The sequence below is a fragment of the Elephantulus edwardii genome, unplaced genomic scaffold (genome assembly GCF_000299155.1).
Source record: "Elephantulus edwardii isolate Elephantulus edwardi_28Jun2011 unplaced genomic scaffold, EleEdw1.0 scaffold00082, whole genome shotgun sequence".
Taxonomy (NCBI): domain Eukaryota; kingdom Metazoa; phylum Chordata; class Mammalia; order Macroscelidea; family Macroscelididae; genus Elephantulus; species Elephantulus edwardii.
Genome location: NW_006399832.1, coordinates 11,887,945 through 11,908,342, shown reverse-complemented (window position 1 = coordinate 11,908,342; position 20,398 = coordinate 11,887,945). Strand labels below are relative to the sequence as shown.

General features: G+C 38.4%; 1 protein-coding gene across 4 annotated transcripts in view; it reads right to left on the bottom strand.

Moving 5' to 3' along the window:
• Nucleotides 1-20,398, bottom strand: part of VCAN (versican) — a 151,955-nt gene that overhangs the window by 92,515 nt on the left and 39,042 nt on the right. For all 4 annotated transcript variants that reach the window (XM_006889871.1, XM_006889868.1, XM_006889870.1 and 1 more), the window contains one exon: nt 5,761-6,054. In XM_006889871.1, the coding sequence (XP_006889933.1) occupies nt 5,761-6,054 (294 nt within the window). The remainder of the gene's footprint in view (nt 1-5,760; nt 6,055-20,398) is intronic.

The following is a 20,398-nucleotide window of genomic DNA, read 5'->3' as shown; positions in this document are numbered from 1 at the left end:
TATTATTATTATTAATAAAAATAAAGTTCATTTTACTTTTTTCCTTTGAGTATTTCCGTAACTGATGAAATAAACTTAAAGGGTGATGCTATTGCATTAGAACCACACAGGGATCTCAGAATTAAGTCTCCCTAATATTTCAGTCCAAGTTCTATATTTCTCGAGCCCAAGTTACAAGTTCTGTAAATCTCACCAGTGCTATAAAAATATTTTTACAGCATCTAAAACAAATCTGGAACTTGAATTTTTAAAATAAATGAGTAACTGTGTGTCACTGTCAATGACTCTTTTCCAGTTTGATGTTGCCTTTCTCTAGCACTATTGCACAGGAGACTGATAATTGTAAATAGGGAGAATCATCTGTTCTAAGCCAGGCTTCACGTGATCTGATTTTAAAAAACAGGGCTTTTCAATAATATTAGTCCCCTATTAAAAAGCCTGTTTATAATTAACTAAATTAATTTTATTATTTGGAATGAAAACCCTCAGACTTCCTTTTGGGTTTGGAGGAGCTGTTCCATCAATTTAAGAGCTTAGTTCCATTATAACTCAGTGAATCAAATCATCTGCACCATTTATTTCAACCATTACAAAAAGAAAAGGACCAGGGGGTCCTATTTTTCACAAACTCAAATACCTACAAAGAGCTTTAAAATGTAAATCACTATGTTAACACTGGCGATTATAAAGGTGAAACACAAGCCCAGATGATTCTAAAAGTGTCACTCTGGAAGGTGTGTTCACATGGAGAAGTTTTTGTCTTGGAAAATTACCAGTTCCTTCAACTTCATTATTGAGAAAGCCAACAAAAATCAGCTTGCTTCGTTCTCTCCTAAAGCTCTCTTCCAAACTCTGCAGCTGTTGGCCACACAGATGTTTCACATCACTGTACTTGTGGTATTTTATGTCCTATGGACAATCTGCTCTGTGCTTCTGTTATGAGACATAAGGCAGATTTTCTTCATAATATATAAATACCCTATTTAGCAGCAAGATAGTCACTTTACCTCATACTCATATTGCATACATTAAAGCCAGATTACTAATTTTAAATGGATTCATTGACATTAATTTTCCTACATGTTAATTTGTGTAAACCTGGGAAGGTATCGATAGAGTGGCTAGTCAATAGGTTGATTCCGGGCTCACAGTTGAGGAAAGAGTGAAGGCTGGAAGGATTAGAATTTAAGTTGTCTTTTAAAACTATCTTTGTGAATATTTGAATGTTAACAGATATAATTTCAATACATAAATATTTTTTAAATAGAAGGATGAGTTTGAGCACATAGGGTCAAATTATCATCTAGAGCACAAAAGAAAGGTATTTAATTGACCATAGTTTAGAAGGGCAGGCCAATCTCAGAAGTGACCACTTCATAAATAGGAATGGATATAATGTGGTTGGAACATTACCTTTTTCAGATCCATATTTCTAATTCAAGTTAATTGAGTGCAACAATCAAGTAGAGGGATGTGAAAAACCAATGATGATTCTAAGGAAGTTAACACGGGTGGCCAAGAAAATGAACAGATATGTCTTGGAGAGGGTACAGCCAGAATGCTCTTTAGAGGCAAGAATGATGAGGCTTTGTCTCACATACTTTGGGCATGTTGCTAGAAGGAGCTAGTCCTTGGAGAGGGACATGATGCTGGGAAGGGTGGAGGGTTGGTGAAGGAGATGAAGACCTTCAACCAGGTAGACTGACATGGTGAGTGCTGCAATTTGCTCTTGTATGTCAGGAAGTATGAGGATGGTGCAGAATTGAGCAGGGTTCAGATTTTTTGTTCATAGGGTTGCTATGAGTCATACTTGACTCGACATCACCTAACAACAACAACAGCAACAAATAGGAAGATAGGTTCAGAAACAAACTTCACAAAAAAGAAATTGCTTTAGTTGGTCAAGGTGTTGAATTTCAACTGAACAATTCTGTTCAATAATGTTGTTATTATATACTGTAGAGCCAGAACCAACACATAGTAGACCTTCCAGAAAATTTTCAGAGGCAGTTAATCACATGGAAAGAGATTTTTCATCTTTTTTCCATGGAGCAACTGGTATATTTGAATCACCTGCCTTTGAGCTGTCAGCACAATTCCTTACCAGAGCTCCCTTGTTCAAGAATAGAAGTGGCCATTACTTAGATTTTCATTTCTAATTTAAAAGGGGGGTGGGGGGAAATGGGCTAGGAGAATGGATTACCCAGGTACAATTCTCTGGAGATCATTAATAACATTAGATGAGAGTTGATCATCATCAAACACATTTAATGAGAGATGACCTTGGGCCCTCAATAGTTTTGTTTTGTTTTTTTTTTTGGGGGGCCTTCAATTGTTTTGATTCACTCAAATTTTGGGGTATGTGAAATGGTCTTTCAGTCTTTTATACCTCTAATTTTCATAACTTGCTTCACAGTAAAACCAAATAAAAACAAATGCACAATTAAGTTTAATCATCCAGGGGAAATATGTAGGAAAGTTTGTTTCATAAAATTACATATTTACCCATCCAAATCAATTTACATTTTGCTACATAGGAATAGTCTCCAACCATACTTTTTAGTTAATTTTAGTGTTCTGTTAAGTTATAGGAAAAAGAGATTTATATCAAAATGAGATTTGGCACTGTTCAAACATCAAAGACTTACAAAACACTACATTTGGTAAAGTGAACACCACAAAGATACGGTGTTATTTCTAAATACCTCTCCGCTTCATTTCTTTTTTTATCATTGCAAACATTTTCTATTTCATTTCTTAAGTGATTCTCTGAAATCAAGCCTGAAACTGTGTAATGAAGGCCACAATCCTCAAATATATTCTGCAGAATTTAGACACTGAATTTTGAATTACTTTTCCCAGACTCTATAAAAGTTAGATTTTAAAAGGCCTCTCTTAAAAGAAAATTTGAAAATTGGGAAAACTATTGGCATCATATATTGTTTAAGATAATTTTTATGTTATGACTAAACTCTCAATTTTATTTTAGGTAGAAAAAACTATGTATATTACAGGCTCTTGCAGATGGATCTTAGAAACAATAAGAATATAGCTTCTGGTTTTAGCTGACAAAATAAGAAAGGAAACAAAAAGAACTTATTACATTCCTAAGAAAGACTAAAATTAATTAAGGAGAAAAATAATTTAAGTTTCCTACTTGGATTTTATGGTTTTGTTTGGTTTATTTTTGTGGATTTGAGGGTGGGGGCTTTTTTGTTTTGTTTTGTTTATTTGTTAATTCTATAGCAGTGTAAATAAGTATCTTGTATTTTTCTGTTGATGTTTTGGAATTGGATCTTTTTTCCTTTACACATCCACTTGAGCTCTTTATTCAAATAAATAAACATTTCAGGATGAAATTTTTAGCATTCTCCTTTTGCCTATAGGCTGTCTTTCACTTAAATTTTATCCAAGGGAACGCTAAAATAATATAATTTAAAAAAATAGTGTTTCAGGGAGCTCTGGTGGCATAATGGCAGGAACCTGTGCTGCAATCCCAAAGGCACATGGTTCAAACCCACTAGATGCTCCACTGGAAAAGGAGGGGAAATCTCCTGTGCCAGCTGGATCCGATTCGATCATGCACAACAAGAAAGGGGGAGGAGAACATAGTGTTTCAAATATTGCTTGAATGTTTGTTTTCTAATGCCATTTATATAGGGCACCCCAACTCAAAACCAATCCAACTGCTGTCCCATGTAGCACAGCAACCCTATAGAACAGAGTACAACTGGTCTATGGGATTTTCAAGCTGTTTATCTTCCTGAAAACAGACTGCCACATTGTTCTGACTGGAAGCAGCTAGTGAGTTCAAACGGCAGATCTTTTGGTTAACAGGTGTGTGCTTTTCACCACGGCACCGCCAAGGTTCCCATATAAAGCACAAGAGAATATAATCAAGCAAAGCTATCAAGTTGAAGAATTATTCTACAACTTACCTCACACTTAACTTTTCCTTAGCCCTATCCCCACATCCCTTAACAATTTTGTTCGAGGGCCTCAAAATAGTTTACTCTGATTTGATAAGAAGTTGCGTTTCCAACTCCTCTACCTCCCACCTCAGTATACAGGATCAAATCAACATTTGAACAAGGTCCTCAAGCGATTCTTAGAGATCATATGAAAATATTGTAAAAATGTAGATTCTGACTGAGTATGGGCTGGAAAGAAAAACTCTCAGCCATGGTGCTCATTCCATTCCTTAGCTAGAACAATCACAATGGAAAATTGCTTTTAGAGCCTGAATTACTTGAGGGAGTATGACCAGAAGTATATATTTTTAATTTTAGGGATAAATTTTATATTAAGTTGTTTTTATCAAAAATGCTTAGGAAGACTCTAGTTTTGGAAATTAAGGGGGGGGAAACAGGAAAGCTAGTCTTTTCAATGATCTCGTATGGATTGACTAGTTTGTGTCAGGTCAAATACAGAACAAGTAGTTCTAAAACTCAGGAAATTGGGTTTAAGGAAGAAAAATCCAATCACAGGTGCCCTTTCTTTTGGTGAACTCATAGACATCACAGCTCTGTGTCTTTTGGGTTGATGCCAAATGTCAGTGTATTTCCCTGTGGAAGCCAATTACTCAATAAACTGGGATATTTTCTATTAATTTTCATTATATACAGCTATTACAATGTATCTTGAAAAGATACCCAAAATTATAACCTTGCTTCATTAAAGCCATGCTAAAATTTATGTCTAAGCCACCAGAATTTTTGGGAAAATTTGTTTTGTTAGCCCCTCATGCACCCTAAACTAAAGATTACCACAAGATTCTAGAATATTCACTTCTTCGATTAGTAATCTCTAGTCATGGTACTGTATCATGTGATTACCATGGCTAAAACAATTCTGGACATTGGACATTGGAAGTTTTAAAACAATTGTATCATAAATATTAGGAAATGCTACTTGAAATTAACATGAAGTCTAATAGAAGATATTTTGTTGTTGTTGTTATATGCCATTGAGTCAGAACTGACCCATAGCTGACCCTTCCTCTGGGTTTTCAGAGGCAATTAATTAATCACAGGAGAAGAGGTTGCCCATCCTTCTCCTTCAGAGCAGCTGGTAGCCTTGAACTGTGTGCCTTCAAGATTGCATGCAGCACAGCTTCATGTCACTAGGCCACCAGAGTTTCCTTGCAAAAAGAAAACAAACAAACAAACAAAAAACCCACGCAAATATTATTGAGCTAATCACTAGAATGTACATACTATTACTATCTGAAACAAAATAAGTGGACACTTTTCCTTATAACATCGTTCATTTTAAACTATGAGTTGAGCATTATGATGACCTAGGTCAATTCTAAGTACTTACCTGCAAGCAATTGATATGTAAATTATCTGTGATTTCAAACCAAGAGTGGTATCAAGCAAGGACAAGATAAACAAAATTCAAGGTTTTAACTCTGCCACCGTTGGCCTTAGCAGGACAGCACCAACAATCCAATTGCATTTAAGGACTGTAATTAATTAGTTAATACAAAATTACTGAGAAACAGGCTTGGTGATCCTAAGCACCACAGGGCACAGTTATGATGTTAAACCGGACTTTTCTCCTGAAGCCCCTCTGTCAGATTCTCATTGTTTTAACCACATCACTGCTATTGAGTTTGCTTGTTTTGGCAATACCGCGAGCAGTTTGCATTCCAATGCACGCAAAGCGAGCTGTGGGCTCCACTCTCACATGCAATGCATGCCCTCAAAGTCTTATTTTTAAAAATCTATAATTTTGAAAAAGGTATCAAACACTTACGTTTATAGCAGTAGGCATCAAATCTGCTATCAGGGGGAGGGAAGCATGTCTGGTTCTCAAAACGATACAGGGTTCTCACCCCAAGCAAACCCCCTCCACACTGGGCCCTGGCCACAGTCACGGGGTGGCGCACGCTGGCATCAGACAGCCAACCGTAATCGCACTGGTCCAGGCCGTTCCTCCAGGCAGCGTGCAGCTCCCCCACTGTCGCCAGGCGGCTGTCCCGGTTCTCACACTCTTCCTCGGCCTCCTCAAAGGTGAATTTATTGGGGGCAGTGATGTGATATACATCACCTAGAAGAAAAAAAAATAGAGGAGAAAAGTTTTCACTCTTAATCCAACTTTGATATAAAAACCAAAAGCCAGTTGCCAACTTTCTTTTCCCAGTCTCTCCTTGGACTTGCACTGCTGAAAGGGTTTTTTCTTTAATGAACAAGTTGTCATGGAGTCCATGTGTGTGAGAGAGTAGAACTGAGCCCTGTTAAGTTTGTAATGTATGACTTTCTTTCACAGCGTCCCTAGAAGAATCGAACCCTCAAACTTTAAATTCCCAATTGACATCAATCATTTGTACCCCTCTTGGATTTCAGGAGTAGGGTGGGATGAGAATGGGCGGTGGAGGGACGGGAGTAAAGAAAAGCATGTGCTCCTGTCTACATGACAAAGTAGCAGCTCCTGAGACTTTAAAGCTTAAATATCTAATTTCTCAACTTTGCTCTCATTAATATTTATATACAGTGATGTATGAGAAATTATAAACATGAAAAAGTCATTAAACTCAAATAATCTAAAAGGTGATACAAGCAGACACTTGAAAATAAAGTGAAAAGATATTCTTTAAAATGAACAAACCTTTCCAAATGACTCCTTGGACTTTGTCAGGGGTGAGCTTTTCTCTTTCATGGACAAGCCTGAGCATACTGACTCACATTGCATGCCAAGAAAAGCCACACTGAATTCCCACTTGGTTATTTCAAGTTACTTATCACAAAAGGAAATAATAATTTGAACTACTTCCTCGAATGTGTCCACACCATAATAATGGATTATTAACTTCTACCAAATCAATCAACAAAGCAGGGATACCAGGAGTGGGAAATGTTATTCCCTGACTTCCTTTACCAAGGGACATGAACCCCTGGTGGTATAGCAGATAATCTATAGTGTTACTAGCCAAAAGTTTAGCAGTTTAAATCCAACAGCTGCTCCACAGGAGAAAGATGGGCAGTCCCCTTCCTTAAAGTTTTATGGTCTTGGAAACTAGATGGAAAGTCATCATGGAAAAAAAAACACCAAAACAAACCTTCAAGTTTGTTTGGTTTGATACTTCCAGGGCTGAGGCTACCAGAGTGGTGTGCAGGCCATGCACAGCACAGTGGCACAGGGTTGAGGGTTAAACTAGGGCTGACAAATGCTTCCATTTAGCCAGTCAGATGAGCCCACATCAAAGAAGGACAATTGTTATTAAGTACCACCGAACTGATTCTGACTCCTGGAAACCCTATGCACAATAGATAAAAATGTTGCCTGATCTTATGTCTTCCTCATAACCTCTACTATGTTTAAACCCATTGTTACTTCAGTGTGGCATTCTATCTCCTTTAGGGTCTTTCTCTATTTTTCTGACCCTTCCTCCACCTTTCCAAGCATGATATATTTTTCTAAGGAGTGCTTGGAATTCCGTATTTCTTCTGTCCACGGAGGATACCTTTCAGAATCTTCTCAGATGAGGCACCTTCTTTGTAATTCTCACAAAGGTGCTGTCTAGCAGGGGTTCTGATTACGGTCAGGTGACTATTGTATGTGTTCACTAATTACAAAGCAAAAATGGGACATTTGTTGTTTTGTTCATCACAAAGTCCAATTAGAAGAGATGCTCAGTATTTTATTCAGGATTTTTGCATCTGTGTTCATAAGAGATATTGGCCTATAGTGTTCTATTTTGGTGCTGTCCTTTCCTGGCTTTGATATCAAGGATATGTTTGCTTCATAAAGTGAATCTGGGAGAATGCCACCTTCTTCTATTTTCTGAAACAGCTTATATAAAATTGGTGACAGTTCTTTTCAGAATTCAATGATACATCAAAGAAATCATTCACCATGACCAAGCGGGATTCATAACAGGTATGCAAGGATGGTTCAACATAAGAAAAACAATTAATGTAATTCATCACAGTAACAAAGCAAAGAACAAGAACCACAAGATACTATCAATTGATGCAAAAAGGCCTTTGACAATATCCAACACTCTTTCCTGAATAAAACACTCAACTAAATAGGATTAGAGGGGAATTTCTTCAACATAGTAAAAAGTATTTATGCAAACCCAAGAGCCAACATTGTTCTCAATGGAGAAAGTTAAAAGGCATTCCCCTTAAGAACAGGAACTAGGCAAGGATGCCCAATATCACCTCTTACTCGATATTGTATTAGAAGTCTTAGTGATAGCCGTAAGACAAGAGAAGGAAAGAAGAGGTATCCAAATTGGCAAAGAGGAGGTAAAATTATCTCTCTATGCAAATGATATGATAGTGTACCTAGAAAACCATAAAGACTCAGCAAGAAAATGATTGGGTATAGTTGACCAATTCAGCAAAGTGGCGGGATACAAGATCAACATACAAAAATCAGTTGGATTTCTCCATAGTGACAGAGAGAATACAGACCCAGAGCTAAGGAAAACAATACCACTCACAATAGCTAATCACAAGATTAAAATACTTGGGAGTAAATCTAACCAGAAGCACAAAGGATCTATTCAAAGAAAATTACAAAACATTACTACCAGAAACAAAAAAAGAGCTGGAGAAGTGGAAGAATATCCCTTGCTCATGAATAGGAAGACTCAATGTTGTGAAAATGGCAATACTACCAAAGGCAATTTACACGTTCAATGCAATCCCAATACAAATACCAATCCCATTCTTCAATGAGATGGAAAAGGTAATCTCCAGTTTCATTTGGAATGGAAAGAAGCCCTGAATAAGCAAAGCACTCCTTAAAAATAGAAAAAAGGTAGGAGGCATCTCACTCCCTGATTTCAAATCCTACTACACTGCCATGCCGGTTAAGACAGCACGGTACTGGTACAATGATACAGATATAGATCAATGGAATAGAACTGAGAACCCAGAAATTGGCCCATCTACCTATGGTCAACTGATTTTTGACAAGGAGATGAAATCAGTTAAGTGAGGAAACAACAGACTTTTAAAACTATCTGCAGAAGACTCAAACGAGATCCACAGCTCACTCTATACACAAAAACCAACTCTAGGTGGATCATGGATTTAGGACTAAAACCAAGGACTACAAACTTCATTAAAGAAAAGCTTGGAAGAACTCTATAAGTCCTAATCCACAACATAACAGTTTTCCAAGTATCCTGAAAAATCTACAAGTAGAAGATAAAATTGATGAATGGGACTATCTAAGAATCAAATCCCTATGCACATCCAACAGGGTAAAAAGGCAAGCCACGGACTGGGGAAAAGTATTTGGCAATGACATGTCAGATAAGGAACTTATATGTAGAATTTATAAAATACTTGAGCGCCACAACAAGATAAAGGTAAACAATCCAATTGAAAAATGGGCACAGGATATGAACAGACACTTCACCAAAGAAGACATTCAGATGGCTAACGAACACATTGAAGAAATGTTTAAAATCCCTAGCTCTAAGAGAGTTGCAAATCAAAACAACTGTAAGATATCATCTCATTCCTGTAAGAATAGTCAAATTTAACAGAACAGTAAATCACAAATGCTGGTGAGGTTGTGGAGAAAATAGAACCCTTATTCACTGTTGGTGGGAGTGTAAAATGGTGCAACCACTGTGGAAGGTGGTATGGGGCTTTCTCAAAAAGTTGCAAATAGAGATACCATTTGACCCAGAAGTTCCACTACTGAAAATATATTCCAAAGAGACATAACTGACACCCAACAGATATATGCACACCCATGTTTATTGCGTCTTTGTTCACCATAGAAAGGAGTTTGAAACAACCTAAGTGCCCATCAACAAACAACTGGATAGAGAAGCTGTGGTATATTCACACATTGGAATACTACACTGCATTGAAAAACAAGAACTCATGAAATATTGTTCAAAATGGGTGACCCTGGAGGACATTTTACTGAGTGAAATATCTCAGTCACGAAAGGACAAATACTGCATAGTGCCATTTTGTAAAACAGGACTGACATTGTGGCTGGGGGGTGGCAGAGAGACTGAGAAAGATGGGATAAATAATGCATACTGCACTGAAACAGATGAGGGGAGAGAACTGTTAAAAAGGGATATGTGATTAGGTATTATTTTCATGGCACGAGTCCAGATTGAAGGCTGCATAGTGGAGTGGACTTGCGGGGGGAGGGATTGCATTACAATGAAAGAATTTTTCTTTTACTTTTCAAAGATAAGAGTGAACTGAGGGGAGAGAGAGGTGAGCAGGGAGAAAAGTGCAACAATGAATGAATAGAAATCCTCAGTCTCTGTAAACTTTCATTAAAATTAATAATAAAAAAACAAAATAGAAAAAGAAGAGGAGATGTTCATTATCATTCAAGATGTTATTAAAAATATTCTGGACACTCTATAAATGAAAAAGACCACAAAAACCCAAACAAACAAAAACTAAACAACAAGCAAAAAAACACCTTAAACTCACTACCAATCAGTTCAATTCACAGCAAACCTTCATCAGGCTGCAAACCACATGTGAGAAGTGCCCATCTTTTGCCCTCAGAGCAGCTGATGGAATTCAAACCACCAGAGACTGCACTTCTGAGTTAGCAGCACGACTTTAAATGGACTGCAGCCAGCAGAGCTCCCCACAGAGGTTGTCACACTGGAGTTTATCTAGGTAAGTAACAATCTGCTGAGATAAGTTTAAATCAAATGATGCTTTCCACTCATGAGCACAAACAGCTAATAGAGGCAGAGTGAAGGTGGGCATCTATAAAATGAGATAGAGAAGAATCCGGAATACTGACAGCCCATTACTGCAGCAGGTGCAGGTCCTGGCTCCCTCTCACTGGGGCTGTGCTCTGATTCTCTGATACATTAGACCACACTCAGGGATGACCAGCACTCAATTTGGTTCATCAGCTGACGATACCCAGTTGTAACAAGCAACTGTTTAAAACAGTGAACAGTGTTTGATTTGAGCCTGGTGCTCTCTGACTTTCTCTGGGGGTGACTCTGTGTGTGTATGTAGCTAACTTTTATAAAAGAAGAAACATTAATCCTGGGGAAAATAGGCAAAGCACACACATCAATGCTTCTCACTTATTAATCTGAAATTGTTACTGATGAACCAAAGCCAACTCTCAACAGGAGCTATTTGAAGTAGAGAAAGAAAAATTACTTTTACCTGACTGAAGAAAGTAAAAGAGAGGTGAGAATGGGGTTGGTTCTGAATTATCTGCTCTGGAATGGAACACTCACTGCTGTCTAGTCGATCTCAACTCATAGGTCCATTTTAGGGAGTTTCTGAGGCTATAAATTGCAACAGAAGGAGTCTGACCGTCTTTCTTCTGTGGAACCACTGGTGGATTGGAACCCTTGGTACGTGCAGGCAGCCCAACTCTCTACAGACTACCGCACCAGAGTGCACTATGGCAAAAAACAGTGTTGCTGGGGAGCTCTGGTGGCCTAGTGGCAAGAAGCTGTACTGCAATCCCAGAGGCGCTTGGTTCAAATCCACCAGATGCTCTGCTGGGGAAGGAAGGACAATCTCCTCCAGTACCAGTCAGATCCGATTTGACGGTACACACACAAAAATAATAAAATAAATATTTTTAAAAACCCCACAGTGTTTCCAAATTAAAACTAAATAAATAAATACAAATAATGACTCACTGCTTCCTCTCCATCTCCACAATATTTCTCTGTGATGCAAGTTAGAAAGAAAAAACAATTACCATCTAATGGACTGATTCTGGCAACCTCATACATGTCAAAATAGGACTGTGTTTCATTCTCAGAGACTAATTTTTTTTTTCAGAAGTAGATTGATAAGAGTTTCTCCAAGATGCCTTCAGGTGGACTTGAACTTTCAACCTTCTGATTTCCAGCCAAACATGTTAATGGTTTCTAGCATTCAGGACTTTTGTTTTAGTAATAATAACTTTTAAAAGCAGAACAGCTGTATAGCTGTTGTTAGGTTTCCAGCACTCAGGACCTTTGCTTTAGTAATAACATTTAAAAGCATAAAGCATACTAGTTATACAGCTGTTGTTAGGTGCTGACATAATTAGGATCCAGCTCATGGTGACCACATTTGCAACAGAGTGAAACCCTGCAGGATCCTGCACCATATTCTTAATGTCTGCTCTGCTTCAGCCCAAGTTACAAAGCAACTACACAGTATTTATTGAATTAACCCCAATGCAGTTTGTTCATGGGAATTTAGGTGCTCTCTTTTTTCCCCACCCTTCCCAAACACTGACACTAACTCCGCTGCAGTGGTCTGGGTGGCTCGAATGTGAAGCAGACAAGCCTTCTAACCCCTAGACTTGGCTCAAGACATCAAGGCAGAAGCAGAAATGGTCTCACCCAAGCAGCCCCATTCGCCTTGGTGTTACGTTTGCATCCAGCCTTAAAGGAATGCTGGTGTGAAAGAAGGCAGGAAGCCAACACTTTTCCCCAACAAGGTAAAACACTTGCGTTTGTAGTACAGATGGAATATCAATTTTGTTGCCTTCATTTCCTTCACTGTAAGATTATTTCTGCTTTGCAGTAAAACTGCAGTTCTTCGTAAGTAATGAGAGTGATCAGCAACCCGAGCAGGCAAAGAATCATGATTAAACTGTAAAAGGACCCTCACAGCATAGTGTTTGAAATGCTTGGCTGCAAACCCTGAGGTCAGGGGTTAGAATTCACCAGGCGTGTAGCAGGCAATGTGAGGCAGGTTGGTTCTATAAAGATTTACAACCACAATGTCCCCTGGGGCAGTTCTACTCTGTCTTACAGAGTTATTACGAGTCAAATCGACGTAATGTCAGTGGATGGGAGTAAAACTTCACTACCCCAAACATCACTGCAAATCTAAAGATAAGGTCAGACAAAATGGCTAATAAAGAAAAATGATGGAATGATTTCAAGAGTCACTGCTTGTTGTTGTTATGGGCTGTCCAGTCACTTACGACGCATAGCGACCCTATGTACAATAATCCTAAAACCTTCTTGATCCCTTGTCAATCTCACGATCTCAGACACACCTACTGGCATTACCCCAGCCACTGAATCAATCCATCTCATCAAGGGTCTTCCTCTCCTGCGCCATCCCTCCACCCTTCCAAGCATCATGGCCCTCTCTGAGGACTGGTCACTCCTTGCAACATGTCCAAAGTACGTCAGATGAAGTTTCAGAATCCTTGCCTCCAAAAAGCAGCCTGGTTTAACCCTCTCCAGGATGAACTTGTTTTCTTCACAGTCCATGAAACATTCAATACTCTTCTCCAACACCACAGCTCAAAGGCATCAATTCTCCTTCTCTTATCCCTAGTCATTGTCCAGCTCTCTGATGCATAGCAAGTAATGGCAAAGACCATGGCCTTTATCAGGTGCACCTTAGTCTCCAGACTGACATCGTTGCTCCTCAGTACTTTGGAGAGGTCTCTGACAGCAGACTTTCCCGATGCAATTCGTCTTTTAATTTCCTGGCTGCTGGTACCAAAATTATTGATTGTAGAGCCAAGCAAACTAAAGCTGTCACTAATCTCATCTCTTCACCATCTATCATGATGCTGCCAATCGAGTCACTGGAATCCCAATTTTAAACAGTAAGTATGTTTAGAGGGTTTTTTTTTAAAAGAAAAAGGTTTCAGTAAGAGCAAGCTGGCCAGAAAATTAATATCTTTACCTTTACTATTGTCATTATTGGCATTATTAAATGAATACATTTACTTCTAGAACTTTTAATATAGAAACGCTTGTTAAATTTAATAACAAACACAACAGAAGATATATGTCATCTCACCCCAGTCAAAATAGCAAAATTTAACAGAACAGCAAGCAACAAATGCTGGCGAGGTTGTGGAGAAACTGGGACCCTTATTCACTGTTGGTGGGAGTGTAAAATGGTGCAACCCCTGTGGAAAGCGCTATGGCGCTTTCTCAAAAAGTTGCAAATAGAGATACCATTTGACCCTGCAATACCACTACTGGGAATATATCCCGAAGAGACCATAACTGACACCCAAGCATATATATATATGCACACCCATGTTTATTGCAGCTTTGTTCACAATAGCAAGGAGTTGGAAACAACCTAAGTGCCCATCAACAAATGAATGGCTAGAGAAGCTGTGGTATATTCGCACAATGGAATACTATGCTGCATTAAAAAGCAAGGAACTCATGCAATATTATTCAAAATGGTTAACTCTGGAGAACATTATGCTGAGTGAAATATGCCAGTCACAAAAGGACAAATATTGCATGGTGCCACTGTTGTAGAATGGGACTGTCCTTGGGGTTGGGGAGAGACTGAGTAAGATGGGTTCAATAATGTATACTGCACTGAAACAGAGAAGGGAGAAAACTGTTCAAAAGAGATATGTGATTAGGTATTTTTGTCATGACAGGAGTCTAGAGCGATGGCTACATGATGGAGTGGACCTGGGGGAGGGTTTGTAAAATAATGAAAGAATTTTTTCTTTTACTTTTCCAAGAGGGTAATGTCTGGTGGGGGGGAGCCTTGGGAAGGGACAAATCTACAACAATGAATGAATGGAAATCGAAAGCCCCTGTAAATTTTCACTGAAATTAATAACAAATTTAAATTTTTTTTAAAAAAAGAATTAAGGTAGAGTAAGATGGCAATGGAACCACCTTACCACTGTAACTTGATTTGTTCCACTATTAGAACCTCTACTCAGAATATTATTGCTTTTCAATTTTTGACTCATGCACTTTTAACTTGTTAGTTAAATTTGTATCTTCTAGGCTGCAACACTTCCATGATACATCTTCAAGGATATGAACATGTACGGCTAAGCACAATAGATAACAGTGCATCTAAATTCCAAAATCAATCTCCATAATAGTCTATGTGTTTCCTACTGCCAAAGGGGCCCTTTAGAGTAGTGAGAGAAGATCTTCACCCTGAAACCCACAGCGTCCCTTTTCAGCAGGAAGTAGCTAAGAGAATATGCCATCCCCTTTTCCTTATGAATCAGGGCGAAGTCTCTCTCAGGGAGGAGTGATAGGGAATGGCAAAGGACACACCGACAAAGGAGATTAATCAGAACTGACTTTGACAAGCACTGTGGCAATTGGACAATTAAAACAGACATGGGGGGGAAGAAGAATGAACTGGGGAGGAAGGTGGAGAAAACAGTGCAACAATGAATGAATGAAAACCCAAAATCTCTGTAAATGTTCATTAAAACTAATAAAATGTAATAATAATAATAAAATTTTTTTTAAAAAAAGAAAATATATGATAGTAAATTATCTGATTCTTTTGTTTAGTTGATAAAATTTCTATTTGAATAACCCTAGAGCAGAATAGATTATGTGGGATGCTGGGCTCTATGAGGAGAAATGTGGCATCAGGATTGGAAAAAGACTCAGCAACACACAGAGTTATGCAGATGACACGACCCTGCTTGCTGAAACGGAGGAGGACCCGAAACGCTTGCCTGCAGAAGGTCAAGGACTGCAGCCTTCAATATGGATTGAAGCTCAATTATCAAGAGAACAAGGATTCTCATCACTGGGCCAATTGGCAGCTTGTGATGGATGGTGAAGAGATTGAGATTGTAAACAGCTTTAGTTTGCTTGGCTCCAAAATCAACACACTTTTCACCAGCAGCCAGGAAATTAAAAGATGTATTGTGGTGGGAAAGTATGCTGTCAGAGATCTCTCCAAAGTACTGAAGAGTAATGATGTCAATCTGGAGATTAAGGTGTACCTGATACTGGCCATGGTCTTTGCAATCACTTGCTATGCATCAGAGAGCTGGACAATAACTAGGAATGATAGAAGGATAATTTATTCCTTTGAGCTGTGTTGTTGGAGAATAGTATTGAATACACCATGGACTGCTAAGAGAACAAACAGGTTCATCTTGGAGAGGGTTAAACCAGGCTGCTCACTGGAGGCAAGGATGCTGAAGCTTTGTCTGATATACCTTGGATATGTTGCAAGAAGGGACCAGTCCTTGGAGAGGGACATCATGCTTGGGAGTGTAGAGGGACAGTGCAAGAGAGGAAGACCCTCTATGAGATAGTTTGACTCTGACTGGCATAATGTGGGTAGGTGTGTCAGAGACAATAAGATTGGCTCAGGATTAGAGCAGGGTTTAGGGCTGTTGTACATAGGGTCACTATGAGTCACAGGGGACTCGACTGCACATGGCAAAAACAACAGGGCTACATATCTTCCCCCCCATTTAAGGTGGGGGCTTTTGGAATATTTAGAATAAAATTATAATTAAAATATTTAGCAGGAGACATCATCCTTGGCTTTATGCCAAGACATTCTGGCATCAATCTCGTGCTAAAATCCAATTTGGAAAGAGGGGGTGATAAAACAATAGACAATGCAAAAACAGTAGCAATTGAAAAAAATCCACATTACCATGTATATTCTTGAGTCCTAGGACAGTTATTTTTATGTTTTATGTACAAAGATAACTTCCTGTCAAGTCTCTAATTTAATTAGATACCCAGTTTCAAGTCACTAGTCCTTTCACATTAGTATTTTCCATCTCACAGAAAAAACAGGTAGTGGTCTGAATAAGGATTAATCTACTAAAAACATATTATTCAAGAAATTGGTAACTTACTATTCAAGTTCTAAGAACAAAACTTGCAAAAGTATCTTCTACAGATCTTTTGCAATCCTTGAGATGGGAAGAGGTATTTCAATGAAAAAAGTCCCACACACAAATGTGCTTTGAAAATATCTAATCTCACAGGTTTCAATCGTTGTTATTATAGTATTTATTGTGGTTCCCACAAGGAAGGTAGGTTTTGTAGTGGTTCCCTGGAATGTGTAAACAGAGAACTCATTTGTCTCATAGAACATTTACTAGTACTGGTTCACAGTACTGGTTCACTTCATTTAATAGTTTGGAAACCACTGTTCTAGAGAAAAGCATGTTTCAGTAAAAAGGCAGAACTCCTTTATAACACACACAATTCAGTATTTATGGTAGCCACTCAAGGCAGAAGCAAAGTAGAGTAAGTAAACAAGATATACACAAGGATCAATGAAGAACCTCAAAAAACTAGAGTATAAAACAACTGTTATATAAAGTCTACTGCTTTCCAAGGTTGAGTAAAAACCTGCAAATGAGCCTAAAAGTTCTCACACGGAATCCTTTTCTCAAAGTCCATTGTTGCTACAGTCAAGAAATCAAATGACATATTGAATTGGGCAAATTTGAGGCAAAAGACCGCTTAAAATTTTGAAATGCACAAATGTCACCTTGATCATTAAAGACACCACAGGCATAGTATTTTTCATTGCATCCTATCAACTCAGTGGGAACTAACAACAATATGTATGCGAAAGCAGAACAATGAAAAATTAAGATAGACAAATGGATGTATTCAAATTGTGGCATTGGCAGAAAATCCTGAACATACTGACAAAAGAATGAACAAACCAGTATAAGAAATACAACCAGAATGCTCCTTGGATGCAAAGATGGCATACTTACTTTAGACATGTCATCCCAAAAGACCAATTACCAGAAAATGACATCGTGTTTGGTAAAAAAGAATGGGTCAACAAAAGCAAGGGACACTCGCCATAAGAAGCCCTAACACCACAGTCAAAGCAATGAGTTCAAACAGAACAATCATAAAGATGGCACAGGTCTGGGCACGATTTCATTCTGTCATACTATGAGTCACGGCCAAGTTGATGACAATCAGCAGCAACAATTTCTCAAAGTACTCAAAGGTATTGCTGATAAATGCAGGAAATTTTCTCCTCAATGCAAAATTCCAGGCACGCATCTTTGAATTCCCACAGAAAAAAATGTCAATTCTAGCTAAATTCTGACCATTATTGCATTAAAAAACAGCAGTCAAGATGCTTAAATTTTCAAAACTCAAACTAATAAGGTACTTTTAGCCTTTAAATCCAAGTTGCATACAGGTCAAATTATATGTTCCAAATCAAGGCACAGTGAAATGAAATCAGGCAAATCCAAAGACCAGGGCAGTAGCCAAAATACCATTCTAGGCTTGATCCAAAAATGAATGCTTAAATGAGGATACAGGAAAGGATATAAACTGAAGTCCAGAAGCAAAGCCAAACCAGGATCAAAGGAAAAAGAGTCATTGATCACAGGCAAAGTTGGGAAATAAAGCAAAGCATTTTAGTGCAATTGTTCAGTGGTTCTCTGTCAACACAATTTAGTTGGCCCAGCTGTGTAAACTCTTTTCCTAAGAGTATTTTAAAGACATCACTTTGTCTCTGAAGTACTTAATAAAACCAGAGTTACTAATCAGTTCATTTCAGTTTGACCGCCTGCTGAGAATTTGCCTTTCCACCCCAGATACACAGAATAAGGATCTACGTTGTAGCCAGATCCTTTTTTTTTTTTTTTTCAAAATAAGAAGATGCTTATTTAACAAGATCTCCCAGGTGATACATAAGCATGGGTTTGAAATTTAACGGAGTCCAGGAAGATACAGAATCAAAGAAGATATAGAAGATACAGAGTAAATTCTGATTCAGTGTATCTGGAATGGAAACCCAACTAGAATAAACTAGTTTGAATATCTAAAAAAAGTTTCTCCGTTTTTTATCATAATACCAACAATCATGAAGATAGCACAGAGCCAGGCAATTTTTTACTCTATTATATACATACACAAGCTCACCAGGAGTCAGAGCTAACTCAAAAGCAATGGGAACCACCATCTGCAGAGTTACAGGGGAATGTAATGCTTTCTGTAAGCTCTGGGCAAAGCTAAAAGCATATGGCAAGGTCCTATATCCTACCTATACTCTTGTACTTGGACATGAGCATGTGAGTATATTTTTAGACTTGCTGGATAATTGTCCTGCAGAAAAATGAGCACACTTCTTATAAGTCAGTGACAAGTCTGCTAAAAGTCTCAGAAGTAGTATAAAAATGGCTACCAGCAGGCCCCAAGTTAAGAATGTACATTCACTTTCAGACAACTTGTCTTTTACCCTTTCCTGTTATAAAACTTTGATCTCATTTTGAAAAATTAATTACATCCACCTTTGATGTATGTGCAGTTTTTAAATCTCTGAAAAAGCTTGGTGCTTTCTTTCTTGCACTAAAAAGTGGTTTGAAAACCAAACCCACTGCTATTGAGTCTATTCCAATCCAGGGCTACCCTCCATCAAGTTTCCAAGGTTCTAAATCTTATGAGGAGTAAATTATGCCTTATACTCTGCTGCAAATTCTTCTAGGTGGTATAGCACTGGTCTGTGCGTTGCTGTACAGAGGTAACTCGTAGTTGCTGTGATGCTGAAGACTGTGACAGTGATGTTCCAGCCGTGATAATGGGTACCCATGGTGGACAGTGTTGGCTGGAGCTTCCCGACTAAATCAAGCCTGGAAGCAGGAGCGGCATCCACTTCCGAAATGGCTTGCCTCCAGAAACTCCGGAAACAGTGCTCAGACCAGACCGTTCATTCATAGGGTCGCTATGAGTCACCTACGACTCGACAGCATTAAACAACAACAACAACTCTCCTGCAAAGTGGCTAATGTATTGGAACCACTGATTTTTTCACTTAGCAGCCCAAGACATAACATGCTATGTAAAACTACATAAGAATCATATGCACCTGTTTCAACCTACCTACATATTCTACTTAAAGGAACACTCAGGAATAGATCTTGTTTACTTCCTGGAAACTGCCTGAAGGGCAATTATTATCAAATGTGTAACACAGTACAAATTTGGAACATGTTTCTAAATGTAGTTTACTACAAAAATATTTCCTTTTCCTCTAATTAGAAAAGGAACATTTCAGCAAAAAGATACACAAAATATTTTATAAATACAAAGACATTACTTGAGATAAAAGTCCACGTTAACTTAAAAATAATTCAAGATGTGTCCTATCTCCATATCTTTTCAACTTATATGTAGAACAAATTACCCAGGAGGCTGGGCTGTATGAGGAGAAGTGTGGCATCAGGATTGGAGAAAGATTCATCCACAAGCTGTGTTATGGAGATGACACAACCCTGCTTGCTGAAACTGAGGAGGGCCTGTAGTGCTTGCTGCAGAGGGTCAAGGACTGCAGCCTTCAATATGGATTGAGGGTCAATATCATATAAAAAAAAAAGATTCTCACCACTGGGTGAATTGGCAGCATCAAGATGGATGGTGAAGAGATTGAGATTGTAAACAGCTTCAGTTTACTTGGTTTCACAGTCAACACTCTTGGCACCAGCAGCCAGGAAATGAAAAGACATATTGCGATGGGAAATTCTGCTGTTAGGGACCTCTCCAAAGTACTGAAGAGCTATGGTGTCACTCTGGAGACCAAGATGCACCTGATACAGGCCATGATCTTTGCAATCACTTGCTATAAGTCAGAGAGTTGAACAACAACTAGGGAGAATAGAAGGAGAATTGATGTCTTTGACCTGTGGTGTTGGAGAAGAGTACACGGAC